Source organism: Rhizopus microsporus (genome assembly GCF_002708625.1).
Source record: "Rhizopus microsporus ATCC 52813 unplaced genomic scaffold scaffold_9, whole genome shotgun sequence".
NCBI lineage: Eukaryota > Fungi > Mucoromycota > Mucoromycetes > Mucorales > Rhizopodaceae > Rhizopus > Rhizopus microsporus.
Window position 1 is genome coordinate 489,730 of NW_019671924.1, and position 27,127 is coordinate 516,856.

General features: G+C 37.9%; 9 protein-coding genes across 9 annotated transcripts; 3 read left to right on the top strand and 6 right to left on the bottom strand.

Annotated features, from left to right (window-relative positions):
* The first annotated feature begins 880 nt into the window (after positions 1 to 880).
* On the top strand, positions 881 to 2,438 carry RHIMIDRAFT_140652 (uncharacterized protein). Its single transcript, XM_023605690.1, has 5 exons — positions 881 to 1,141; positions 1,194 to 1,327; positions 1,424 to 1,656; positions 1,724 to 1,967; positions 2,031 to 2,438. Exons 1-5 carry the CDS (start codon positions 1,122 to 1,124, stop codon positions 2,246 to 2,248), a joined length of 849 nt encoding a protein of 282 aa, XP_023465855.1. The 5' UTR covers positions 881 to 1,121; the 3' UTR covers positions 2,249 to 2,438.
* A 1,229-nt stretch (positions 2,439 to 3,667) lies between these two features.
* Positions 3,668 to 4,625, bottom strand: RHIMIDRAFT_140687 (uncharacterized protein). Its single transcript, XM_023605691.1, has 3 exons — positions 4,430 to 4,625; positions 3,891 to 4,352; positions 3,668 to 3,826 (listed from the first exon to the last, which is right to left on the bottom strand). Exons 1-3 carry the CDS (start codon positions 4,548 to 4,550, stop codon positions 3,759 to 3,761), a joined length of 651 nt encoding a protein of 216 aa, XP_023465856.1. The 5' UTR covers positions 4,551 to 4,625; the 3' UTR covers positions 3,668 to 3,758.
* A 2,688-nt stretch (positions 4,626 to 7,313) lies between these two features.
* On the bottom strand, positions 7,314 to 7,711 carry RHIMIDRAFT_284176 (uncharacterized protein). The gene has a single exon (XM_023613172.1). It carries the CDS (start codon positions 7,658 to 7,660, stop codon positions 7,469 to 7,471), a length of 192 nt encoding a protein of 63 aa, XP_023465857.1. The 5' UTR covers positions 7,661 to 7,711; the 3' UTR covers positions 7,314 to 7,468.
* Positions 7,712 to 7,718: 7 nt separating this feature from the next.
* RHIMIDRAFT_292284 (uncharacterized protein) lies at positions 7,719 to 8,786 on the bottom strand. The gene is made up of 2 exons (XM_023613880.1): positions 8,344 to 8,786; positions 7,719 to 8,292 (listed from the first exon to the last, which is right to left on the bottom strand). The coding sequence occupies exons 1-2, from the start codon at positions 8,617 to 8,619 to the stop codon at positions 7,906 to 7,908; spliced, it is 663 nt and encodes a 220-aa protein (XP_023465858.1). The 5' UTR covers positions 8,620 to 8,786; the 3' UTR covers positions 7,719 to 7,905.
* A 232-nt stretch (positions 8,787 to 9,018) lies between these two features.
* RHIMIDRAFT_140723 (uncharacterized protein) lies at positions 9,019 to 11,621 on the top strand. Its single transcript, XM_023605692.1, has 2 exons — positions 9,019 to 9,280; positions 9,337 to 11,621. The coding sequence occupies exons 1-2, from the start codon at positions 9,184 to 9,186 to the stop codon at positions 11,451 to 11,453; spliced, it is 2,214 nt and encodes a 737-aa protein (XP_023465859.1). The 5' UTR covers positions 9,019 to 9,183; the 3' UTR covers positions 11,454 to 11,621.
* Positions 11,622 to 11,789: 168 nt separating this feature from the next.
* Positions 11,790 to 12,680, bottom strand: RHIMIDRAFT_251936 (ribosomal protein L2; the record flags this gene model as incomplete). The annotated part of the gene is made up of 3 exons (XM_023610901.1): positions 11,790 to 12,351; positions 12,430 to 12,452; positions 12,501 to 12,680. The coding sequence occupies 3 exons, from the start codon at positions 12,678 to 12,680 to the stop codon at positions 11,790 to 11,792; spliced, it is 765 nt and encodes a 254-aa protein (XP_023465860.1).
* Positions 12,681 to 13,589: 909 nt separating this feature from the next.
* On the top strand, positions 13,590 to 13,898 carry RHIMIDRAFT_251937 (uncharacterized protein; the record flags this gene model as incomplete). The annotated part of the gene is made up of 1 exon (XM_023610902.1): positions 13,590 to 13,898. The coding sequence occupies one exon, from the start codon at positions 13,590 to 13,592 to the stop codon at positions 13,896 to 13,898; it is 309 nt and encodes a 102-aa protein (XP_023465861.1).
* Positions 13,899 to 16,163: 2,265 nt separating this feature from the next.
* RHIMIDRAFT_227128 (MAS20-domain-containing protein) lies at positions 16,164 to 17,811 on the bottom strand. The gene is made up of 5 exons (XM_023607586.1): positions 17,670 to 17,811; positions 17,299 to 17,621; positions 17,063 to 17,245; positions 16,493 to 16,990; positions 16,164 to 16,443 (listed from the first exon to the last, which is right to left on the bottom strand). The coding sequence occupies exons 1-5, from the start codon at positions 17,791 to 17,793 to the stop codon at positions 16,249 to 16,251; spliced, it is 1,323 nt and encodes a 440-aa protein (XP_023465862.1). The 5' UTR covers positions 17,794 to 17,811; the 3' UTR covers positions 16,164 to 16,248.
* Positions 17,812 to 18,753: 942 nt separating this feature from the next.
* On the bottom strand, positions 18,754 to 27,024 carry RHIMIDRAFT_284182 (uncharacterized protein). Its single transcript, XM_023613173.1, has 14 exons — positions 26,639 to 27,024; positions 26,097 to 26,584; positions 23,375 to 26,046; positions 23,180 to 23,326; positions 22,934 to 23,121; positions 22,538 to 22,882; positions 22,271 to 22,486; positions 22,079 to 22,219; positions 21,891 to 22,023; positions 21,083 to 21,838; positions 19,848 to 21,032; positions 19,437 to 19,799; positions 19,254 to 19,385; positions 18,754 to 19,197 (listed from the first exon to the last, which is right to left on the bottom strand). The coding sequence occupies exons 1-14, from the start codon at positions 26,974 to 26,976 to the stop codon at positions 18,934 to 18,936; spliced, it is 7,368 nt and encodes a 2,455-aa protein (XP_023465863.1). The 5' UTR covers positions 26,977 to 27,024; the 3' UTR covers positions 18,754 to 18,933.
* Between the last annotated feature and the right edge of the window lie 103 nt (positions 27,025 to 27,127).

A 27,127-nucleotide genomic window follows, 5' to 3' on the forward strand; every position in this document is an offset into this window, starting at 1 on the left:
CGTTGTAGCACTGTCCCATTTTTTTTTACTCAGAAACAACAGTACTTGCTCGCTTTGGATGAATATGGTGACCCAATAATGAAGTTTATCTATCACGCTGCATACTTATATGTTCTTTTCTCGTTGTGCTTATAGGCTTGTCTCCCATTTGGCATACCGTATCATAGTCAACATTCGTAGCATTGACTGCCTCCTTTGGTTTCATAAGATTCTCTGTTTAAAAAATAAAAGCATCTTCTTCAAACTTTGTCAGTAAAAGCATTGTGCTGAGTAGATCTCTCCTTTTGGAGAGGAACTTCCTCCATTACAACATCACAAGAAGCAGTAGGCTCTGATTGAACCATTTGAGATACTTTTGTAAATCAGTCAAACTTTTCAATCTGTTGTTGCTCCTCTTCCTTCTTCGTCAAAGATATTGTCACAAATGTCTTTTTAAAGAGCTGCATGTTTAAAATAAATGATTCAAATGAGCAATAAAGTGTCCTTTTTTTTGGTCAAAAAGTAGCAAATTTGTCTCTAAAGTCCGACCGTCATTTTCAAGAAATCGTCTAATTGATGGTGGTAAACCTTTTTTTAGTACAACATGAATGGTGGAGTATCGTCTTCTTCAATGAGTTTGATTCGTTAGATCAAGTTGCTTTAAAAATATTCAGTAACACAAGTTTTATAAGAAAATATATAATTAGAAAAATTATCCTTTAAACCATATTAGAAAAAGTAGTAAAAGTAAGCAGAAAAGGGACTATTGACATGACAACAAATTGAAGAAAATGAAAGCATAAAAGATGGAGCAAAAAAAGAAAAAAGAAAAAAGAGAAAGCAAATGAGAGAAAGAGAAAAGACTCCTTTTGTCTTTTTTTTTATATTTAGTTTTTTTGTGCCCATTTCTATTTTATTAGCTTACTCCTCTTTTCTTTCTTCTTTCTTTATTCTATTTTTTTTTTTAATTCAAATTTTTAATATAAAAAAAAAGATCATCAAAGAGAGAATAATCAAGATTTAAGCTCTCTTTTTCTTTTTACAAAAAAACACACACTTTCCTTTAACAAACATCAAAAAAGCAGTAGTCATTCCTTTTACTTTCTCATTTACTTGTTCAACATTGTAACCAAGACAATACCATGGCAACCTGTTGTGCAAGGTTTGTTTACTCACACTATACACTTGGGTTCATTAATATTTAAAAAAAATAGACTGAGTAAGGTCTACATGATCATAACCAACACACTCTTCGCTTGCCTTGGGCTAGCATTTATCGCATTTGGATTGATAGGCTTCAAAAATGGGTTTTATGGATCTAGTCTTTTCCCTGCAGATATATTTCGATGTGAGTATATTTGAAGCAATATTGTGTATATATGGACATTAGAGACGAGAAACACAGAAAGAAAAGAGCGAACTGATGTTAAAATAAAAAAATTAGGGCTAGCGATTCTGGGAGCCATCATTTGTGTAACGGCCATTTTTGGCGCTATTGGAGCATTTATTAAAAAGAACTTCATCATCTATATTTACATGATCATCATTATCGCTGCTCTCGTTTTACAAGTCCTTATTGGCATCAAGCTATATCAAGCGGCTGCAAATGCACCTGCATACATGTCAAAGCTTTGGACGTCTTCCAGCATGTCACAACGCGCTAGTCTTGAGAATGAGGCAAATATATAAATCCTTTATTTGTGTGTGTGTACAAGATACTTACCGATTTATGTAATATACATAGTTTCATTGCTGTGGATATCAAACGAGCCTCGATAATTATGCTCCAACCGACCAATGTCAACCCACAAAGACTGCTATGACGCCTCTTCCTATTTGCGCTGATTTATTAATAGGCTATGCCAAAACGACCTTTAACAAAGCTTATCTAGTCGTCTTTGCCGCATTAGCATTAGAAATCTTGGCTATGTCCAATGCGATCACTCTAATTTGTACCAGCTTTGGTGCAGATGAAGAAAGCGAGAGACGTAAGCGTAGAAAATCTGGTATAAGGCTTGACGACATGTCTGTAGAGACTCCAACTACCTTAGTAGGATCTGCCTATACCATAACTGACGAACAAAAGAAGTACTACGCTGGATCTCCTGGCGCTGGATCTTATAATGCTTATTCAGCAGATACTATGCATTCGCCAGCTCGTAGTAATGGATATGATGCATACGGACATCAGGATGCAAATGCTTATCAGGCTGAACATTACGGATATCCTCAGTATAACTCACAGAGCCGTGGCAATGCTTATTATTAGCCTCTCTATTGTCTATACATACACATACTATATATATATTCTTATCCCTTCTCTCCCTCCACACCTTTTGTTATTTTTATCAGCTTTTTATTACAACTTATATACATAAAGAACGATTCCTTTGTTGTTCGCTTTTTGTTTTGTCCATTTTTTTTTTTTTAGAATCAAACACAGAAAAGAAAGAAGGAGCTTCTATTTATTTGGTACGCTTGTTAGTGCTCTTAATGACGCCACATATACGCAAATGATCTTAAATTTTACATAATCTTACTTTAGCATACATTCTTTTCCTTTTGCTTTTTTTTCTCCTTCTTTTATTCCAACAACTCGATGACAACGATGCACGGAAGCAGCTTATTGTTCTTTCTTGTTCTAGTTATATAACCTTCATAACTACTACTGCTATAAGAAGAATGGCTTGATGTGCCTGTGCCTGCCTTGGGTGCATCATTATGAATAGGCTTGATAGATGGTCTTCTGGGCGGCTCAACGCTGTTACTGCTACCGCTACTGGTACCATCCACTTGGTCAATTCTTGGGCCTTCCGTTTTAAAACCACCATTAGTGGCACCGTCTACTGGACCGATTCCTGAGCTTTCCGTTTTAAAATCAGGGTCTGTTATCTGGAAAACCTCTTTTACTCTATTGGCGTATTGGGTATCCTCTGGTTTTGCGTATTGGCCTGTAGCATTCTAACGAAAGAGTAAATACATAACACGCAGCTTAAGGTTCTTTCTTACCTCTACATGTTTACTGTTCTCTTCTTCCCAGCTTATTCCTTCAGGCAATGCTTCTTGCGCAGTTGTCTCGGCTATATCGTGCAAAATGCTTCTTGACAGTGACCCACTGGATATCCTATCTGCTGAGCTAAAAGAGGACTCCGACGATGCCTTCTTTGCAGCCTCAAGCTGGTTCGTGACTTTACCATGTTCGTCCAATTTCTTACTTGCAAAGACAAACAACCTTACGCCTTGTGAATCAATTGGTAAGACTGCGACACACATGTTGGAGACCGTCAAGGAAGCCTCGTTCTGTGGCTCGATGAGCTGAGCATGGACTGTCACCCAGGACTGTCGCCGGGTATTGAAGATCGAGAGTTCATTCAATGGGTAATTGCAGAGTATCTCGTCGTCGTCCTCGTCAACACGAATCGAGTGACCACCAAAGATGATAAGCTTGCCTGACGCTGCACACATGTAAGCCTGGAATCGATCGTGAGGACTGTCGCCTGTGGTCGGAATCAAATGTTCCTTTTGAAGGGTTGTGCCTCGCTCCGGCTGGTGTCGGAAGTATCGCTCTACTTCGGGGTGTTCATACTTGTACCACATCCATGTATTGCAATCCAGCTTATATAGATCGTCATAGATGATGTAGCTACTGTCGCTGTCAATCTGAGCACCACCATGGACGTAAAAGCTCCTGCCTATGACAGCACTTGCATGGCCAAATCTCAAATGAGGTATTTGACTATACAGTTATCTTAGATTTTTTTTAATAGACTCGTTTTTTCTTACCCACTAATAGGAGGTACAAACCAGGTATTTTCGAGTGAATCGTATACGAATACGTCATTTTCGCCTATCATAACAACAAAAAGTGAACATACAGGTTGTGTGATCAAACAACAGTTCTTTTCTCTTACCTACAGAGTTATAGCATAAACCACCGAAGACGATCAAATAGCGATTATCAACCGTATCAACTGAGTGCTCGTGCCTTGGCCTTGGTGGTGAGCCTTGAGCATCTTTGACAATACGAATCGTAAAGGTACGTGTATCAATTTCGATCAGACTATTAGACAAGGTGTATGATTTCAGCAAACGTCCACCCACAAGATAGATCTTGTGTCCGATAGCAGCAGCACTAGTGACTTGAGGATGAATCTCGTCATGGTCTATAGGTTTCAGCTTGTGAGAGGACCATTCTTGAGCGAGAAGATCAAAGGTATAGCAAAGTAGAGATTCGCTCATGAATGGCATGTAGAATGTCGTGCCGATCGCTACACCAGCTCTAAAGTTGATAAAAGGAGGTAAAGCAGGTATTGGTCTATTGACAGTATCCACGTAGGCTATTCTGTAAGCAAGTACGCTTCTTGCCAGCATAGCTTCATATGTCAAAAAAAAAATAAACATTTTATTCATGCAGGCGTAAAAGGGGGGTGTGCAAGATTGTTATCCGTACCGAAATATGAACATGTTTTTGAAAGGTTTGCCAATGATCTATTGTCAAGATAGCTTATGATGGCTAGTTTTGTGTCTAAGCTTAGGTCAAAGATAGTTGCCTGTTTTCCTAATTGAGTCATTTTAGAGCAAGAAAAAAAAAATGGATGAAAACAAAAAAAGGCATGGCAGTGATTTCATGCATATATTGAAATTCAACTTCAGTCATAAAAAAAGTATATCATTGGCCAATTTATTTAAGTTCCAGGCGATCACGGAAAGGCTCATAAATGGTTACAATGGATCAAAGAGCATAAACTTTGATTTACAACAAAGCATTTAAGGCTGCGTGAAGATCAAGGTAATGTTTGAAATACCTAGAAGGCAAAAGACGAGGTCACCTTTCACAAGTAACTCTAGCAAGGTTATCTTTGTACTTATTTAGAGTAACAATGGAAGCATGCTTGGTTGTCTTCAGACAGTCCCACTGGAATAAGATCGGCATTAGTAACCAACCGATTAAGTTCACGTATAGCCTTATTGCCTCTATGAATGTATAATTCTCTCTCTCTAGGCTTTTCATAAACAATGCATCTTAACATCTGCTTTTATAAAAATAAAAAAATAAAAAAAAACGGTTGCCATTACCAACTACAGTGAAAACAGTACCAATGGGCAGGTTTTTAGCTTACATTTTCCAATAATTCAAATTTGCAAAGCAATCATAAAGGGATCACTTCCGGATTTGAAGGCAAATTTATTAAAGATCGTTTCCGCACATCTCTTCAAGCTTTCTCTTTCCATTTTTCTGATTTTTGTTATTGGAAGCAAAAAAAAGTGTTAATTTAAAATTTGAAGTAGGTTCTTCATCTTTTAGTTCTGTAACTGTTTCAATTGTTTTTCCATTATCAAACGAGAACACCAAACCAAACGCAAGTATTTCTTGATTAATTTAATAAAAAGACCTTAACCTAATAGGTATTTGGCTGTCTCTGTCTTTTGTATGCGGCAAACATATCCATTTGTGCAATCCATAAACAAAAGTTGGTGAGTACTACATGCACCAGAAGTTAGACTAATTATACGGGCGTTACCTCTACCCATTACGTATGATATCACCCAGCAGAGCTTTTCAATATGTTTGTTTTCAAAAAGAAGAAGAAATAAAAAGAAATGTTGTTATTGATGTATTCTAATTCTATGCTGTCAGTTTGATCAACAAAGACGTGTAATTATGATATATTTGCATTATTTAGCCTACTCTCTGGTGCATATAGCTCTTTGGTATTTTATTTCCCGTCCCACAATATAATAACCCGACGATTGGCACTATTTTCACTGTACAGTGCCTCCGGCACCAATTTGCACCAATTAAAATACTTTTGCGCTTTAGTATAAAACTAATTGCTGGTCGTGCCTACACCAATTCCAGTTGACTCCAGTCGGACTCCAGATGTGATATTAGCCCTTCGAGCTGCACTTTATTTATTCGAAATAATACCATGTTTTTTTATCCTTTTCAAGACGTGCAAAGTAGTTTTTTCTTCTGTTCTCTTTCTCTCTTATCTTTTTTTTTTTTGTATAAATAAATGGGAGGGTCTTTACAGATGGTCGAAGATTCGAATATACCATGGGACTGGGAGCACCACACCTTTTGTTCTCCTTCCGTCAACTTTAGCATTGACGAAAGACAAGATTTAATTTTGTCGGTTAATGCAAAAACCGCCAATTCTAGAAGATAATGTCTCTTCTTTCATCAAGCAATGGCGCTTCATTTTTCCTTTTACCAAGGCCCAGAACTGTTCAATAGGATTTAGCTCAGGCGAGTAAAGGGGAGAGATACATTATTCTATAACCTTTAACTTTGATTTTTCGAATAATCGGTTTCGACTTATGGATACTAGCATTATCCATCACTAAATAGCTGTCCTTTAAATATTCATCCTCATTCATAATATCAAAGAACTCATTGACAAACTTAGTAGAATGAACGGTTGTTGTACCTTTTGGAACTAGTTTTACATCAACTGCACTGGTGTCATCCTCATGAGTTCCTTCGTCGTCGTAGTCTCAGCTACACCCCTTTTCTCTTCTTTTTGGCAATATTGTTTGTTTCGGGTTTGGGAGAGGGCTTTTTCAAACTGACATGATGCACTACAGACGAATGGATGGCTCCAATAACCGAGTGGGAAGTTACTTTTGTTTTTGCAGTTTTAACTACAGTGCGAGTTCCAGCTGGTGTTTTACATTATTTTCGGCTGAGTTTAGGACGTTTTGATAAAGTTTTAGGAAAATTTGAAGACTTTCGAGACGTCAATCATTTTTTATGGGACATAGTAAAGATTGTTTTAGACGATTGCTAAATTTCTTTAAACGAAAATTACATTGCTTAGGTATAAACACTTGTTTCTTAAAGTCAAATTATTATCTTTTATTCGCATAGGTACTTGAATTTTTTAGATTCAACGAGATAAAAATAAGAAAGGCTTACAGCTTTTCACTCGATTACTTAACATTGCATAAATTACAAATAATATCCACATCATAATTATTTAAAAAAAATAATTCTTACAACATATTCTTTTTTTTTTAAAAAAAAAAAACTTCAGAACTGCTCAATATATTTAACAACGGCATTTTTCCATGCTATCATCTTTGGGTTTTCTTCAGCAAATTTAACGAGTGAGCTTACGGTTGTTGGTACTGTGATTGCTACGCGTTGAATCCTAAACATTGTCTTTTTGTAAACTCTTAACTCTTCAAAAAAATCGTGTTTTCTATTTTTAAAATAGCACTATTAGAGAGTAAATGATCCAAACAAAAGAAAGGTAGTGTTGTCGACAGCCTTCTTTGGGAAAATGTGGTTACGATTTTCGAAAGAAACGAAGCAATAAGTAAGCCAGAGCTACTACAAGCTTTTAATTGCAGGGAAAACCTGTACATAAATCCAAATAAACAGGATTTGTTTATTTTAATTAACATAACTTGAAATTAAATTTCTTTGTTTTTAAAACGACTTTGTTATTTTTAAATCAGCCATCTTTTCAGGGGATGACACTTGCTATGGATGATACGTGGATAAATTTTTGTGAATTTGGCTTGAAGGGGCAAAAATAGGCTTCTTCGAATCCTTTTCGTAGCAAATATCAATTTCTCCAAAGTCAGCAATTTTCTCTTCGTAATGAGCAACATTTTCAGGATTGTTCTCGATGCAGAAAAGCATACATATGGCCCAATCGCGCGTGATGATCATTTTTTTTTTGTAAAAGAAAAGAGCATTGTGAGCAAATCTCCCATTTTGTAGATGTCCACTTTCTATGTATCATGTCCACTTTTCTGCGTATGAGGGCTATAGATATCGGTATTAATGCCTGCTGCTTTCATGTTTCTCTTTACGATGTTAGCGACTGTTACAGGGCTGACAGATTTTATCTTTTCTGGTTGGACAAGGTTGGCAAGGAAGGGTATATGATCTGCTGGTAATTTTGATCGCAATTGTCAGGCCTTGTTCATAAATTCAAACGTGGTTCTTACAGGGCATAAATGTGATAAGCTAATCGTTCCAAGCTTTGCTACTTTTGACTGGCTTTCTTTAAGCTGTCGGATATGTAATGTCATTTCATTGACAATTTGTGTTGTCAAACTTCCTTCATTTATATATCTGTGTGATTGAGGGAGTCTAAGAGTCTTTGTTGCGAGGGCTCTTGCGTCGGTATCGATGTTTTTTGCTGTTTGAAGCGAATACACTGTCAATCTTCGAGCCTTTTCTACGACGTTTGTAAAGGTTGTTGCATCGCCTCCGTTGGTGCTGATGAATTCCAGTTCTTCAGAGAGTATTGAAGCTGCTTTTGCTGCGTATCTAAGCTTATCGGCGTCTTTGTAGCGCTGTTGAGTGACTTGGAAGGCATCAACTTAGTATTTTTCGAGCAGCGGAACAAAGGATATGTTGATTGTTTCAGGTGTTGTCCATTCATTGTCTTCATAGTGAGGTAGGTCTCTGACATAGCGTTTGAGCTTCTTTTCCATTGCAGACGTGGTAGTCTCCTCCAGGTCTGAAAGTATTGCTGCGGGAATTGCTGTGAATTCATCCTCTTTGTTCTCAGCTTCCTCCGTTCGAAAAAGAGCTGCGTACTGTTGGTAGAGCAGCTCCAACTGCTTGAATGATAGGTTAAGTTTTGTATTTCCATTTCCATCATGTATGGTATTCTCCATAACAAAACCCCTGGCGCGCGGCTTAGAAAAGGATAAAGAAACACGATGTTTATTTCTATTTTATATTATTTCGAATAAATAAAGTGCAGCTCGAAGGGCTAATATCACATCTGGAGTCCGACTGGAGTCAACTGGAATTGGTGTAGGCACGACCAGCAATTAGTTTTATACTAAAGCGCAAAAGTATTTTAATTGGTGCAAATTGGTGCCGGAGGCATTGTATAAAGTCATTTGGCTTACTTTAGAAGCGGTAAAGCTGAAGTCAAATTGATTCCTGGGAAGTTTGATTCATTGCCTAATAATGCTGATACTCCCATCAAGATAAAAAAAACTGAAGCTAACTTATCAGAGGACATCTGTTGACTATAGCTTAAAAAAGACAAGAGTACACTTTGGTTACGATTATACTAAAGATACCCCCTTATTTAACTCTATATAACTTTATTAGACATCAATAGGAGTAAAGCAAGTGAATTGATGTTGGCAGAATCAATTTAAATCATACACGTTTCCACAGAACCATCTACGGCCCGTTATTTAGCCGGTCATCTCTTCTGGCTATGAATGTTTGAAATCCTTTCCTTCTTATTAAGAATAAACTATGGCCTACGGTTTATTATGGCCTTTTCTGAAGAAACGAAACAAAAGAGAAATAAACCTTGTAAGGCATCTTTTATGCACTTCCAGCAAACATTTTCTTACACTCTCTTCTTTTAGGTGAAAACTGTCGAGCTCATCGAAGGAAATGTGTAGTGATTCAAGGAAAGCAATGTGATCGCTGCTTGAAAATGAACTTGCCCTGCGTGTTCAAGTTCAATGCAAAACCTACTGTCATCAAAAAACCAGTGTCCATCTCTAGGAAAAATAAGTTAATGACACAAATGAAAGCAATGGAGCAACAATTGGCAGCAATGGAACAGCAGTTAAAAAGCTTTCATGTTGAAGCTAAATTACAGCCGATTAAAGATGAAACAGAAGAGGATGAGAGGATGAGTAGTAACTATGACTCCATAGATATGGAAACTACCTCTGAATCATACAATATCTTTGATCAGTCTGATGATACAGATAAGAGCTTATTACGTACCAGCAAATCAAGTGATATCACAAATAGCTGGCAACTTACCATAACAGGAGGATCAAGTGGGATCAACTTCCAAACATCTATAAGGAATATAAACGACATCAACAGCTTCCTTTCAGAGACAGCACGATATTTTAATGCAACACTTTCACGTACTCCTAATTATCATATTGATCGCTCCTTGCAGATGATTCAGGTGACAAACAAAATGCTGCAAGTAGAACATATATTACACAGCATATTTCAAAACAACAAAACAGAGACTGGAAGATTAGCAATTGAGTTACCAATATGTGATGACCATACTAGAATCTATATGAAGAGACAGGTTATTTCATCCTATTTTGGCTGTATGGGATTACTTACTCCTGTATTCTCAAAACCTTACTATCTTCCTCTTTTTGATTTCAACCCAAACACGATGGTTGCAACAGCCCTTGCATCATTTATAACTTATTCACAATGCTGTCATATCCAATATATACAGCATCCTTTCACCAGAGAGACCTTGGCAGAGTCTTTTCGCCAAGAAGCTAAAGCACTTTTACAAGAGGTCTTGTTTGATGAAGGGCATGATATATACACAGTTGCGACACTTATGTTCCTAGCACAGTCTGCTTTGATCGTCCTAAACAACTCAGAGGCAAGACTATACATGAACATGGCTTGGCGAATGGTACTCGAACTACAACCAAGATATGCTCATTTACTCGACGGTGTAACATCTGACACACCAGTGACAGAGGAGATCATTGAAGCAGAGACCTGGAGACGTTTATTTTATGCAGTAAGATATTATGAACTGACGCTATGCTTGATTTGCGACGAACGTGACGATTACAGCTCCATCATGTTCAATGTAGGCATTGGATATCCCATTGTTTTAAATATCGAAAAAGACATTAAGGAATCAAGAGATTCTGTAGAGGCCTTTTATCACCTCGTGCGCGTCAATGACTGTCAAATGACTCAAAGAGACGATGAATTACGGTATAAGCTTTTGGCAGGAAAGTTGGATAAATTGTCAGTAAACGACTTGCAAAAACTCGAAACTCAACTATGCGACTTTTGGGGCAGTATGCCCAAGGAATTTCGACTATCAGACTCTCCTTTTGACTACCTTCAGCTTGACCGGATTCAGCAGTGCAGCAACCCATTTGCTTTATATATTAACCAAATCTATTATTCATACTGGATTGGACTTGAAACCAGATTGATGCAGTCTCCTTCCGATACTGATTTGAAAGGAATCAACATGGAGAGATACGACGGCGAACGTGCTTTACTTCTTGTATCCATCATCACGGATGCCATGACCAAGATATTCCACGTCTTATTTCACAAAGTGCCGTGCGTTGTTGAACTACACTGGATGCTCATCGTTGCTGATTCTTTACGTATGCTGAAAAAGTCACCAAACTTAACTATTCGAGCAAGGGCATCAAGGAACTTGAATATTACTCTTGACGTCCTAAAACAAAGAGTACCAAAGTTGAGTGAAGACGAAGGTGCTTCAACAAATGAAAACTATCGATTCTTGAAAAACTTCATACCTTCCATTCTCACACCTGACACAACAAGTACAAGCTCTGGTAGTTTAGCGGGTTCTGAGCCAGACAGTACACATACAGAAGTTGAATATTTTGCAAACAAACCATCATCGACTACCCTTCCTGCTGCTTATTTTGGCGAACTACAAAAAACAGTTCATGCTTACTTGGATGACGACGACCCAGTTTCATTACAATAATTGTAGAGAAGGCTCATTTTGTATATAATCATACTTTCTATTTTTTTTTTTTTTTCTCCTTTGCGCTTCTGTACTCATGAGCATAAACGCTTATACCATTACATAAAAGCATTACATTTATATAAACTTGTCGTTTCTTTTTCAAGTATAATCAGTGTATCTTTTTGTCTTATGTATTCTAGCTTTTCATCAACAAGAATTGTACATAATCGTCCCCTATGAACCTTTTCTATCCTCTTTTATAAACTAGGCATTAAAACCGTGTCGTATATATATGTATGTGAGTGTGGCCATGAGAATATGAAAGGTTTATTAAGGGTGAACAATTGAAACAGTTTAAGCATCCTTGATCTTCTTGGTACCACGGAGGAGACCAGTACGACGGGCAGCAATCAAACCAACCTTTTGACCAGCAGGAGAGTCACGGGCCATGGTAGAAGCCTTACCAATGTGTTGATGGTTACCACCACCGTGAGGATGGTCAACAGGGTTCATAGCAACACCACGAGTCTTGGGCCAGCTGTTACGCTTGACCTTGAATTTGTGGTAGGCACGACCGGCCTTCAAGAGGGGCTTGTCAATACGACCACCACCGGCAACGATACCGACGACAGCACGAGAGGTGGAGGGAATGACCTTCTTGGAGCCAGAGGGGAGACGAATACGAGTCTTACCGTCATCACCGTGACCGATGATAGTGGCATAGTTACCAGAAGTACGAGCGATAGCACCACGGTCACCAACCTTTTCTTCGACGTTACAGATGACAGTACCTTCAGGCATAGAGGCCAAAGGCATGACATTACCAATGTTCAAAGAGGCCTTCTTACCAGCATAGATGAATTGACCGGTGTACATACCTTCAGTGGCGATGAAGGTTTCGGTACGGAGCTTATACCTAAAAAGTTATGTAAAATGTCAATGAGGCTGTTCATATAATTGCTTTTGTTGTTTGTTGCTGTTGATGTTAACATACTTGTAAGGATCACGGAAAACGACCTAAAAAAATGTTAATGTCAATTCTATAATACATGTGTATAAATTTACCTTGGCAAGGGGAGCACCTCTACCGGGATCGTGAACAATCTCCTTTACAATACCACGAATGTAACCGTGGCGTTCAGCAAAGTCGAAAACTCTGAGCTTAGCAGCACCCTTACGGCCAACGGTGTGAGATTTGAAAATACTTCCAGCACCCTTTCTTTGAGCACGAATGACACGACCCATTTCTAGTTATCTTTAATAAGATAGATGTGAGTTGATGTTACTAAAAGCGCTGTGTATAATGATTTCTTTTTGTTACATAATCCTTGTCAATCCATCTACAATCCATTTTGATGAACTGACATCTCGATTATGTAATCTGATAGTTGTACGTACACTAGGTTGGAAATGAAAAGAGGTTGTTCCATGATTGCCCTTTCTGCATGTTCTTTTGTTTGGCTTCCCGCTTTTGTCAAGATACGAATTTCTTTATTTCCTGTCCACTCTACAGATCGTGGTCCGGCTGTACTTTTTGTTCGGCAATAAATGTGACCTTTTTTTCCTCTGCTCTTCCTTCCCTTTTTTTTTTCCCTTTATTTTCTATTAGTTTTCTCTGAAGTAGTCAACACTTTCGCTAATCCTATCAGTTTGATTGATATTAATCAAGCTCTTGAGCCGTCTTCTATTGATAGTGTTATGAAGATCAAGTACTCCTGTATTTATGTTAAAAAATTAGAGTGGAAGGAGTGCCTGAAGGAAATTGAAGAAGCCTGTGTTGTTCGTTAGATTATTTCCAAGAGCAACGTACTTATTAAGACACACAAGAAGAGACAACAAAAGGCTTATGCCGAACTACGCGTTTACCATAGTAGTAACAAGCACGCTTTTATTTCTTGGCCCGTCACCCTTCAGTTTTCATTTTACACGTCAAAAAAGTGCACGCGAGCCATGTTCCCGAAGATAGAAGAAGAAAATGTAGAGATCGTAGAATATGACAACTGGATTGTTAAGTATTTTAATGATGAAAACAGCTCTTGTCTCGTTGTAGTAGATAACTGTAAGATTATTGAGTGCTCCTGTTGCTATTAAAGAAGACATCAGCGACCCTATAAGCATATATACTTGCTTGATATCCATGTAAATGAATTCAGCATGTTAAGAAACTCAACCGGTATAAATATGCCCACGTACCAAACGCAAGACGCTCCTCTTCTTCCCTCCTCTCCACAAATAAACAGTGGGCAGCCTTATATGGCGTCTACTGAAAGAATGTTAAAACGTGCAGTAGATATTGCCTGTACTATTTGTCATTCTAATGAGGAACTTATCTCCATTAAGAACTATATTGAAAATGAAGAAGCTAATAACTTATTATTAGCATATGAAGAGGCATTCAGTAAACCTCAAAGCCTGAAAGACAAATACAGCTCACATCTCAGAACATTAGATACTCAAAGATAATAAATACTTAAAGTGAGTGAGCGCGAATCTACTATCAAAAATTAGATCTTAGTCAAATTTTATGCTATTTTGCTTCTTACCTATCTTGCTCCTTTCTGACAATATGGAAAGGTTTGATAATAGATCATTCGCTCAGAATTTTTTTTTAATTGTTCACTTTTCATATCCTTTATGCAGTCGCCTGAGAGCTGAACATGGCAATTTCTGTTACCACAAGTCAAGCACATGCAGTTTTTTGTTTTTTGCTATTTGCGCAGCATTTCCACAATTAGTGAGATAGGAAATTCAATTTGCACAACAAACAGCATATCTATCGTGTTTACCTTATAAATACCCCATCTTGTAAAAGGATTGTTCTGAATAGGCTTTCAACAAATTCAGACCAAATATATGTCGGTGGAAGATGCATTGATCGAGTCTAGATTCATGTAAAAAGCTAAATATTTGTTTTTTATCTGTCTATCCTTTCACTTACATATGGGTATTTATCTTCTTGACATTTCTTTCTTTGCTGTCCTGGGATTGATAGTTCTCAGCAGACATACAGACATCCATGATGGCGTGTTTATTTTAGGCCTAGTATAACATCCGTAAAATCAGTACCTAATTCTACACCAAATTATACTTTAAACCTACATTCTTAAACTCTTTTTTCAATAGTCTAATATTGGGATCGCTGATGCAGTCAGATGTATGTTTGTGCTTTGTAGCTTTTAAAAAAATTGCAACATAGATGCCAAGTGACTATAATTGTAAATTCTGCTGGTTATTATCACTTATATCAATAGTATCGTTTTTAGAAAAGCTGCAAACAAAGCTATTAGACAGGTCATTGTACAGGTTTACAGCATTAACTTATGATGAAAAACATTTGGAGCGTGCACTCGATACCGGAAGCTCGTCATCAATCCTGATCAAATTACTGCCTAGTGAGCTTCTAAGACCAGCGACTGTAGTTGTATCTTTTGCAGTTAACTGAGAGATAGACGCAGTATTAGTCAGGGCTTGTTACTGCTTGAAAGTATTATTTCTGAAGGAGTTTACCTACCTTTATTTTTGGGGAAACACTACATGCACCAGAAATACACCAGAAGTTAGGCTAATACTACGGGCGCTACCTCTACTCATTACCTATTATATCATCCAACAAAGCTTTCGAATGTAAGAAACTGCGCTAAGTATGGCTTTATAAAGTTGCTATCTTGTTTTGTTTCTTTTCAAGAAGAAGAGATAAAAAGAAATATTTTTATTTATTCTAAACTTATGTTGTCAGTTGATCAAAAAAGACCACTTATGATAGATTCGTATCTACATTATTTAACCTATTTTCTGATGTATTTTCTGGTGCATGTAGTGTTCATCTTTATTTTGGGAGGGAATTACTGTGCTAAAAAAATTATAGAATTCTTTATTTAAGCACTTAAAAAACATTTATAGAATGTTGGATAAATTTTTGTAAATGTTCAATAGGAACATTTTCGTTTCCTTCAATAGCTCTAATGCAAGCGTTTCAGCATTGCTCAGCTTATTTCGTTTAACTTTGTCCTTCAAGGTTTCCAGTGTCTCATATAGTAAGTATATTCTTCAATAGGCACCTCTGCAGGCATTGATTCCGCATAGTAATCCCTCTTATCTCTGGCCTCTGCTGTTTCTTTCCTATCAGCCCTTTCACTTACAAGCGCATTGTGTAGCCCATTCGTCAATATTTTTAAAATTACTGATTTACTAACTTGTGGAGGATGCGTTACAGCAAAAAAATAAATCGATTTGCATTACTCTAAACTTAATTCGCGTAATTTTATCACAGTACAAAAGCTTATACAAGGAGTTCATTTAAGCAATCTTCAAATACGTTTGCAGAATGCTGTACAAAATTGTATAAATGCTTTCTGGGAACTTAGTCACATGCCTCTTAAATTCTGGTTTTTATGACTTCTATATCGCCAAACTAACTATGTCTTGCCTTTCTTTTAACAATTGCCTAAAGTGGTTCGATGGGATTAAACGGGGGAATAGGGTGAAAGGCAGATGCACTTGTATCCTCTATTTTCGATTAGTTGGCTAAGTTCGCCGTTTTTCCCGTGAATAGGTGCTTTGCGCATAATCATATAAAATCCTTTAAATTGAGGATACTTGTCCGCCCTACTCATAGTTTTCATAATGAAGTTCGTATAATGACCAGCATTGGTTCCGCCCTATATTTTTGTTGCAGTAGCAGTTGCCTTTCTCTTTTTGGCTCCAGACAATTACTTTTTTTGTAACCAACAATATCCACCAGCTGGACTGTACACATACACACAAAAAAGACAAGCTCAGGCTTACGGATCTTAGCCCGGACCGGATTTTTATTTTAATTGTAGTAAGCCTTGATTTGTTCGTCCTTTTTGATTGGCTTCAATGCAGTAACAGTGATCTTGTTGCCATTAAAAGAAATTTTAACATTGGCATCGTCTAAAGGTGATTTACAGAGATAAGAAGAGATCTTATATACAGAGCTACCTAATACATTATCACTGTCAAGTTTACGACTAGGCTCAGCAGATTTCTATAGATAAGAATTAATGAATTGCTATCATTAGCTTGAGACTGCATACCTCTACAGATACTTCGGTAGCTGAAATAACATCAAAGGCATTTTCATTCAACTTGCCCAACAACATAAGATAAACTTCATCAGTCAAAAATTCGTCAATACCAGGAACCTTGGAAGATAAGAGTTCTTTGATCATCTTGGTTTCGTTTGCATGTTTATCAGCTGGTGTCAATTCTGCGCCTTTCAATCTTTCAATATGGTCCCATGAATTGTACTTGGGTCTATTCTTCTTGTCTAATTCTTCAGCAACCATAGCAGTAAACAATTGGGCAATCATCTGAGGATACTTGCTATTTTGATTTTGTACATACTTGACAAATGCCGTCTCCTTGGCTTCATCTGCATTCGTGTTTACTTTGCTGTTTGTGCACAAATATTGATGATATTGTTGGTTGGCAGCTGATTCACAGTCTTCAGAGCAAAAGGCTACTTTGTCACAGTTTTTGCATTCAACAATTGAATCTGTTAGCTTGTTCATGCAGTAGTTACAATATTGACCCTATTAAAAAAAAAGATAGGTGGCCTTTTAGTGTCCAAAAAGAAGAGAGTGGGCATCTTTATCAATCATTACCTCTAATTGAGGAGACAAGGCAGATATCAGTGGTGATTCTGTATATAACACATCGTTTTCTTCAAAATCTTGCTCAGCAACTAGACCATAGCTAGCCTTTTCGCCTTCTGTCATTTCCTTCAATCTCAATTTGACATCCTCAGGTGGGAACTGTTCATAAAACTCAGTTTGTCTCTTTTGTTGCTATAGCACTAGGTTAGATCTATGATGCTTTTGCCGTGACAATTTCACCATACCTCCACAGCCATGATATTCACAACAATTCTGAACACAACTTCTGGTAAAGTTTGCTGATAGATCATGATGAGTTCTAACGGAGCAGGATAAATCTTTAATGCCTTGTAAAAGTGCTTGACACTTTCATTGTGAAGACCCTGTTGGCATAGAGCTTCACCAGCTGCGACTTGTTCCATAAAGTATTTCTCCTTCTCTTCAGGCGATTCAGGAAAAGTCTCTTGGGCTATTTCATCCAAAACATCCTGAACAAGCTGTTCAACAGTGGCGAGTTCTGCCTTTTTCGTTTCTTTTTCAACTTTAGCTTGTTTCTTTCGTTCGCGTTCTGTTTTAGAGTGTTAATTTAGAGACTTTCACAAGCCACTTCACTTACTGAGTTGTTTCTTAAATTCTGGATCCTTTCTGCGCTTTTGGTCAAAATAAACCAAATAACCAATACCAAAGGCGGCAATAACAGCCGTAGAAATAACAGCGACAGTCGAAGCCTTGACAGCCATTAAGGAAGAAAAAGAAAGCGAGAAAAAATGTCAGAATTTTTTATTCGGGGCTTTTCAGTTTGGTCTGTCGCATTTTAAAATTTGGTTTGTCGTGTTCTGATAACACAAGACGCATTTCACTTGTCGTTTAATGTTTGAAGACGAAAAAGATGAATTCTTAAAAGAAACTCTTGATATCATGGATAAATTTGAGTATATGCATGAGCAGAGAATAACATTGTATTAGGCTTCTAACAGTGAAAGAATAGTTTGAAGCACATTGCAAAGAAAGCTTTCGATTTCCTCGAGATAATTAAAGCACTGCAAGTTGATCCTCCCGATCGCTAGTCGTTCGAAGAAGAGGTTAAAAAGACGGTCAACACAATAAGCAAAAATATATGCCAGCTAACCGCTTTGAAGTAGCTTGTATCCAGAGTTGCCACTGGCAACTTTTCGCGTAATAAACTGTTGTTCAACAGTTGTTAATTATGATTAACTATTTTTTTCTTTCTCTAAGTTCTCAGAAGCGAGGCCATGTGCAATCAATGGAGCGTTATGGAGCTCCGAAAGATATGTTAAAGAACGCGCTAAAGTAGGCAAAGGTTGCCAGTACAACGCTTGACGTGTTTGATATAAATAACTATAATACTCTATATCTTACAATAGAGCATACATTTTACTTTCTTCTATCGCATTTGATGAAGAGCGCTGATAACAATAGTATTTGAACCACGCTTTTCTTTTTAAGATTCTTGTTTGAGCTACTGGTCACTCTCTGCATACAGGGCTTATCTTAAACAGAACTTCTGATTTCACAAATAGACGTACACAAACCATAAATTACATTGCCACACTCCTCACATTGCAAACAAGCTAATGGTATCAGCTACAAATAAGTTGTGATAAAATGTATTTTCTCATGTTTTAATAATGTAATGGATCCGTCAATAAATATGACAATAGATCTGTTTTTAAAAGCGTTAACTAGCGTAATAGCATTGGCGTTTGACTTGTGTCTAGTCTTTTTGTTTACACTTGTCTACACAATTCTGACAATCATGGTACGTCCAAGATCTTTAATAAAGTTTATTCGTATAAGAAAAGTCTTATATATTCTAAATCATTTACGCAAAAGGCGGTAAAGCAGCTTACTGTAGTTTGTTACAGTCTCACTGCATACGAGGCATCAGGCAATGTTAACTCACGGTTAACTCCATGAGTAATAACGGTTTCTACTTCTAAACGCATTATTTCTCGAAGCTCCATCAGTAATTGATCAACCAAAAGTGCTAAAGGAGCTTCAGCTGGTGGGACATCCAGCATTGTTCTTATTCTAGTTACTTGTCTTTTGAAGTTTGCAATAACAACTACTTGATCAGCATCATGTTCTTGCCCAATAAATACATCACTGCTAATCTCTTCAATCTAAAGAGTATCTTTTAATATTTTCTTTGGATTTATGCTCTCGTTATTCACGCTACCTTTGCTAATAAATAGTCTAATAAGATGCTCCATTCATATGCGTTCACGACAGTAGCATCGCTACGTGAAACAAACAGCAGCTGTAGTAGTGATAGAAACATATTCCATATAGGAATACCAGCACCTCCAGTCTATACTGTGTGTTAGCCGTCATAAAAATATGTATTATGCCTATATCTTACAATAAATAGCGTCGAAGGCTCGATTGCTTCCAATAATCTTCGTAGAGATGGCCATATGGACAACCAAAAGAACACTTGGTTAATGCCCTGTTCTTCACCCAAAGTTTTGCACTTCATCTTTAATAAGGCCCATGTTTTTGTTAAAAGGAAGCATAGTAGTAACACTTCATTCACACGGCTGTACAAGAAATTGGAACTAGGGTTGTGGAAATCGATCTTTACACTGTTTAGAATCTGCGTTATAAGATCCGTAATAACATTCTCGTAGCGTAGCATAGAAAGTAGTGCTTGGCTTGATTTTGATTTTAGTAAAGCCAAGATGAACCAGTTCAAGAATCGAAGGCATTCTGGTGTTTCCTCAAGCTGCATAATATGTTAGCAACTGGCTTATGAAAGGGCTGTTTACTTTACCTTTAGATATCCTAATATTCTTGTCATTTCATTAGGGTCTTTGGTGCAACTATAAGCAACGAGTTGAGATGTAATACTATGCACCTTGAAATCTCTCTTTGTAAAAGGTTGGCTGCTGGAAGGCAATTTTAAAAAGTGGACCATCTGAGACAATATATTTTTCAACTTGAGTTCAAAGTAGCTTGCGTGTTCATTGGAATTGTTGAACACTGATTTGCTTATCTTCATATACCATGCTTGACCCGATGGCGTAAGATCCCAATAGATGGTCTGAAGTAACATAAGCATCGTTTCCTTGTTTGGTCTATTTAGCCCTAGAAGGTAATTCTTGGTTTCTTCTAATATGATATCAACAAAGGGATTGACAGGAGGAACATCAGGCACAGAGGTAATCAATGAGTAGGCAATTAATAATCTTGCTACGGCTTCAGGTTGTATCATGCAATCGTGAAGACCATACTTAAATACGGCTTGTATCGGCGAAAGTAAGCTAGAATATTGATAAGGGTGTTCTTTCAGGAGAATAGCAGACATAGACAGAACAGGATTGATGTCCCAATCGGATCGTCTCCAGTCTGAGGTATGTTTAATCAGGGTATTGAGAAAGTTGGGGAGCTCATTCAGTATGCTCAAGGAATATGGGTGCGAGTGCACTGTCTCCACATATTTACAAGTGTTGTGTAATACGTTCGAAAAAGCTTTGCGATCCATTTGCTGTTTCATCAGTTTGTCGAGTACATCACGAACAGGCTGATCATACAAGTAAACGTGTTCTCCATGGATATCTTCATCAGGCACAATATCTTCTGGATCTATTACTGTACGTAATACAAAGAAAAGATCAACCTTCTTGTTGCTATCGTCATGAACAGGTTGATTTTTAAACAACAGGACAAATAGTCCTGCTACAGCAAAGCGCAGAAACGCACTCTTTAAGAACTGTTTTGCCTTTAGGAGCACAGGATCTGAATGCTTAAGTCCATGCTTTGTTAGGATTTTGCCAAGAGCCATGATCTGTTTTGATAACACCATGGCTGTAAGGTGATCTGAACGACGGAGAAGGCACTTGAGGATTTCTAATATCAATAGCTTGTTCTCTTCACTGACATCCATGTTTAAAAGTTCAATAACTACTTTCATACAGCTAACAATATCTCGCTCGTATCGAGGCTCTAAAATGTTGTGCTAATTTAGATGAGTTAGTATTAAGAAAAGAAACAGTTAATATTATATACTTTGTAAATAACAATCAGAAAAGTCTCGAGCCAAGTTCTTAGCATCAAGTTACCAAGTTGAGCAAGATCAATTCCAGAATTTAGCATTTTGAACACAACATCAAGAAAATAGACACCAGGGCTAGTATTTTCGGATAAATTCAGCTTGCCATGTTCGACTGATTGAGAGACCATGAGGGCAATTGTTTCGGCAGGGAGAGGCGCAAAGCTGTCCATGACCTTTTTCAGACTACGGACACAACAAATCATTGAAGCCACCTGTAAAGAATTGTTTGGGTCGTATCTTAGATGATCAAATTCAACACTTATTTCTCCTGCGTTATTGAAATAATGGCAATTTTGAAATCCCATTTGCTGCACCAGTATAAGCTTTAGTCGGAATATCTGTTCATGAGTTGGTTTCAAGTGATTGCTCAACATTTGTAAAGCAAGTGTTATCAACAGCAGCTTCAAGTTTTGAATCTCTTTATCAGATTGGATTTCATCTTTGAGAAGATCGTAGTTTAGTGGCGTGTGGGCTGGATCATCACTCACAACTATGTATGACTCCCTTTCTAAAGCTTCCAATAGAGACTCCCATTCTAACACTTGCCAATCCGGGAAAAGCGCGTTGAGTTGCATCATTTGTTGTATCAATACCTTCTTTTGTTCGTCTGACGCTGTCAAAAAATATGCCTCCCAGCATCGAAATGCTGAACGAAGATGGAGAGTGTTGAGCGTTCTGATCAGTGTCAATGCTTTTGATCGAACCTTATCCTTTATACAAAGTATATTAGTTTTTAAACTTGCTATGAAGTGGACTATTTACCTCTTTATCCCATAGGCTTTGGACGAAAAAACTAAACATCGGGCCAAGATGACAAAGGAGCTTGAGCCATTCTGTCTGAAATATAGTATCCATTTTTGTAAATAATCCAAACAAGTTATCTAATCCTTGATACCTTGGGTATTCTTGTTAGTAGGTTACAACTTACACTCGCCTAATATCGCACATACCTTAGTTCCCAATTTTGATCTTTAAAGATTTCGTGCACATAGGATTGAAAATATCCTGCATCAATGCTGATGAGATTCATTAACAGAGTCAGATTGATATCACTCAGATAATCAAAAGTAGGTAAAAGATGTTTCCATATGCTATGTAGTCCAGTTAGAATAATGATTGAGCATCAGCAGGGTCTTACATACGTTGGCATGATATGAGGCATACACTTTAGCAGAAATTCTTCCTTGTTGAGAATACCGTTACCCCATTGAGATAAAGCGTAGTACAGCTTGATTATATATTCATCAATGTCAAGCTGCCTGAATTCAAGATATGTGAGCAAGTATCGAATGACGGGCGATTTCTCGTCAGGCTGTATAGCAACATTGTTTGCATGAAACGTATTCCTTTTGCTTGCTCTAGATATGTAGATTTGTTATGCGAGTCTTACATCCACGTTATATACTTACGGTGAGATAGGACTACTGCTAGTGAATGGCACGATATCAAGATCAGCTATATTGTTCAAGGAGCAACCAAAGGCAAACGCTATTAACGCAATTGAGTGCTTAATAAAGCTTTGCATACTCAATAGGTTTCTGTCAGAGTCATTGAGTTTTGATAGCATTTCTGCTTGATTTTCATGAATATGACTAATGATTTCGATGATATCCTTTCGAGCAAGTAGACCACTTGAGACTCCAGCAGTCTGAAGCCATATAACTTTTACAAACTCTGCAAATACATCCAATGAGGCTTGAGATTTCGTCAGCATCTTTGCTATTTGTATCAATGCTTTGGAGGGCACACCAGTTCTAAGCAGAATATATGAATATTTACATTACATGCTCTGATCTTATTATTACCCAGCATAAACTGTCAAAGTCAGCCATCTCATGCCTCGGCTTATACCCTCCTTACTGCCATCGTTAAATTGTTCTACAAGTATATCTAACGCTGAGCCAAACCTACTACTATCTGGAGAACCAGGGACTGTCTTTAATTTTGATGAGCAGAGCTTTGCAAGGTGCTTGATTTCTAATATTTCTTCACCCTAGAACATATTGTTATCCTATATTGAATCTAAAGATGGAAGATATATATATTCTTACCTGAAGAATACCAAGGCTATCAAATTCTTCGTATGCATGATTGAACCATTTTTGTATGAGGAAATCAAGAGAAGAAAATACCAGGCCGTAGCTCTTTAACTTTAATATATGGCTTACAAACTGTTCATATCGTTCTACAACTTGCTTCTATAACAGGCGTGTTATTTTCTTAACAATATCTTTTATTTTTCTTACCTTTCTATCGCGAGCTTCATTCCAACAAAGGGGTATGCTGTACTCACGTTTATCATCAAGAGAACTTTCAATGGCTGTAAATAGCATATCCGCATAGGCTTGTCTATCCATGTCATGAAGTGAACACATCCAATATGCCACGTATCGATCCTTCAAAGCAGCGCGTGTTGTTACATAAATATTACTTGCTCCACTACTAACACCTGCCGTTGCGCTATGATACAGCACACTCTGCCTGTGACGATCTGCATGCTGTCCCTTTATTTTTCTCGCGTAAGCTGTTTGTGCCCATCTGATATGCTGTTTGCTCAAGTTTGAAGCCTTATTTGAAGTAAGTTCTGCATGAAGTGCCAACAGTCTTTCGTCTTCGTCAAATGTCCATGACAATATAGCCTGAATCAAGCGCTGTTGTGTATACTGTGACATAAAGGAGCTTGGCCAACACCGTCGTACTAAAAGGAGTAGGCCACATTCATTGATAGACAAGTTCACATCAGTAAGACAGGCTTCAATAGCATTCAGTGTTGATTCGACTGTAAACGAACAGTCAATAGCAAAAGGAACAGGGAATATGCATGTAATAGGCGTATCATCGTGATTAGCTGATGTAGTCTCATCTGCATAAAACACGATGGCTGAGCCATCAAACCTTTCAAAGAGTCCAACATTCCGCATATGTTGAATCAACAATTCAGCTGCTTTGCGACTCTTGAAGTTTATATTAGTCATAACCCAGGAGAGTAATACGGATCGGTCGAGCTGCTCATTGGGTGGACTACCGCTGTTAAAATCATCTGCTTCCTCTTCCCATGGCGAGTAAGGAGCAGGATTGACCTGCAAAAATCCACGAGCATCGCCAATAGAGCGTCTGGGATCTAATGGTGGAGGAGACGAATGGGAGTAGGCAGTAGGACTTCCGGCGGTAAAGTTATCACCAAATGAAGTAACTAAACTTTTCATCATGGCGCTCAAATGGCTTAGATAATCTTCTCTACTCAATACATATTCATTCATTTTATCCTGCTGCTTTTGGAAATTAACCAAAAAAGTAGACTTTCTGCATTTTTCTGAGCCCAAGTAGTCTAGACAGGCTCGAATAGAAGCTGTCAGTAATTGACATGAACCTGTTGCATACAGTATTTCATCACTAAATGGATTAGATGTCGAATTTTCCTCTTGTCGCAGCTGAGAAATTAATGGATCTTCCGATTCGTCACTGATCAAAATGCAGCCTGTAGCAATACCCCAGTGCATGATATTATCTTGTAGTAGCAAAGTGTTCAAAATGGTGGCTACTTCTTCAAATCCTCTATCCTGAAGGTCTTTTACCTTTAGCGGTAAAGCATCACCATAAAACTCGTATAAACTTTTTGAAATATCGCTTGTTGTAACATGTATATCGCTTTCGGCTAAAAATTGACCAGGTCGACATGTATGAAAGGATGTGTTTGAAAATGCATTATTTTCTTCTGCCTCTGATAAGCAGTGTGGATGAACAAAGCGGTTACAATGGGTACAGTGATAGCATTGCTGTGCAATGCCCCAGAGGGGTAAAGAGCAACTTGCACAGGTGGTTAAAGTATAGAGATTGACGAGGTTAAAGACATGGCCCAATAGTCCTACTCGAGCGGAATTTGATTTCATTGTCCAGTGCGCCATACCACGATTGACCATATCTGTGAAACGCGGCGAGGGAGGTATAGTACAGTACATAGGAGTAACGACCTTTTGGATACCGCCTGCCTTCAAATAAAACAAGGTTCCCTGCTCATTAGCGCTAGAGTTAAAGCAGCTATAGTGGACACTTGCTTTGCATTGATAGCAGCGTAACCCGTATCCTTTAATAGATTTGAAGCATTCTTTACAAAAGGCTTCATTGACATCATCATGCATCTGAAATAAAGCTGTACCAGTCGTATGTTTGCTTTCAATACTGTTGCTAGCTCTATCGAATATATGTGGGTTCCATATATGTTGCACTTCATTCATTTCATTCTCTGGAGTGTCTAGGGCACTTGACGACGCAGTGTTTTGAACTACTGGCTGTTGGTTCTTTTGCAGTCGCTTATAGCTACCTGATAGCCTGGGTTCATTTTGCTCTTGTTCCGTCTTTTGTTCTTTTCGGCGTTTATCCAATGCTGCTATTTCTTCTTCAATACTTAATAGAGATATAGGGCTGGTTATTAAAGAATGCCCAATGCTGTTAGAATAGTAGTAAAAAAGGACTTGGCATGAACGGTATTTGACTGAAGCTGTACCGTGTGAAATGATGTCCAAGAGGTCGAGATAGACATCTGGTTTGCAGCTTATCATGTATCCAAGTGCTCGGTGAAAGCTATAAATAGAGCTAGCTTGCTGTGTCATTGTGTGATCGAGGGTGTCGTATTCTTCGTTCTTGTGTTCGATATACGGGTCAAGATATTCCATCATAAAGAATAGGAGAGGAGCAAATAATGCATACGCGTGGTGAAGATCTGAAGGTGATTGATGGCCCTGACTTGAACTATAGGGTAAAGAATTGAATGAGTGTATGTCTGCATTTGATACTTGAAGGCGTGTATCAATCGTTAGATGCGACATCTTTAATGAATGATTGCTAGTTGGCTCGGGGTCAGGGCTTTGAATGCTGATTGTCGGCGTATTTTGTTTGCTATGCACTGTTAGAGATGTTTCTATATATAATAAATTAGCGTGTGCATTGAGGCATTCTATCTTTACATACTATGTTTAAGGTCATTATCCAAAGGCTTCGTGTTTGTTTCTTTTGGTGTGGTATTATGAGAAATATCATGGCTCATTAGCCTGGGTAATAAAGTGTCTAGGTATAGTGACAGCAACTTTCCAAGCATAGGACCGTTTGAAAACGCTTCAAATGCAGGTAAAAAGACAAGACCGACATCATACAAACTGTGTGTATCATCTATCATCTGAATAAGGATTAAGCCAATATCTATCAAAATACTCTGCATAGTGAAAGGAGGCACAGATGGCTTAGGATTTGCTGTTTTATATCTACTGTCATTTGCCACTAAGTCACTCAGCATATTCAATATCTTTTCAAATTCTGAGCGTTTATCATTCTTTGACTGTAACACCGAAGGCAATGCTGATGCTGCATTTTCTGGAGACCGAGAAGGGCTTCCGATACGCGGTGATGGAAGCGGTGAATTTACTTTTGATGAAGCGGGTGTAGCATTTGGTGTGCGTCCTCTTTTTTTTTTGTAAAAAGTTAAGCATTGAACTTATATCGTGTATCTATTTTACCCTTGCATCAAGACTTGATTGCTTAGTCCAACTGAATGACATACCATCAGAGCGGATCTTAGCTTGATCAAGAGATCGATTGTGTCATCATTGTCAAATTGGTCTATTGATTGAGGCTGTAAATACAGTAATGAACTTGACGGGCGTTTTCTTTTCAAGATCTTTCCCATAATGTGCTGAATCATTTTTCGATATTCTTCCACTTTAGGTGATTGCTTGGCTGGAGCCTGTTGGCCAATGGAAGAAGGCCGTCTCTGGTTATCCTCAGGTGAACCAACAGGCGAATGAATGTTGATGACTGTTGCATTCAAGTAAGTGTTTGCATTACTGCTTGACATTAGTCCAATAACCTTGGAAAGCTACAGTTTTCACACTTTAAATTCAGACAAATGAAAAATTAATTTTCAGATACAGTGGCTCCACTCCCAATGTTCGCTTTCCAGTGAATTAAGTTCGTTCTGGTTTCCAACCAAAGTTCGTTTCTTTAAA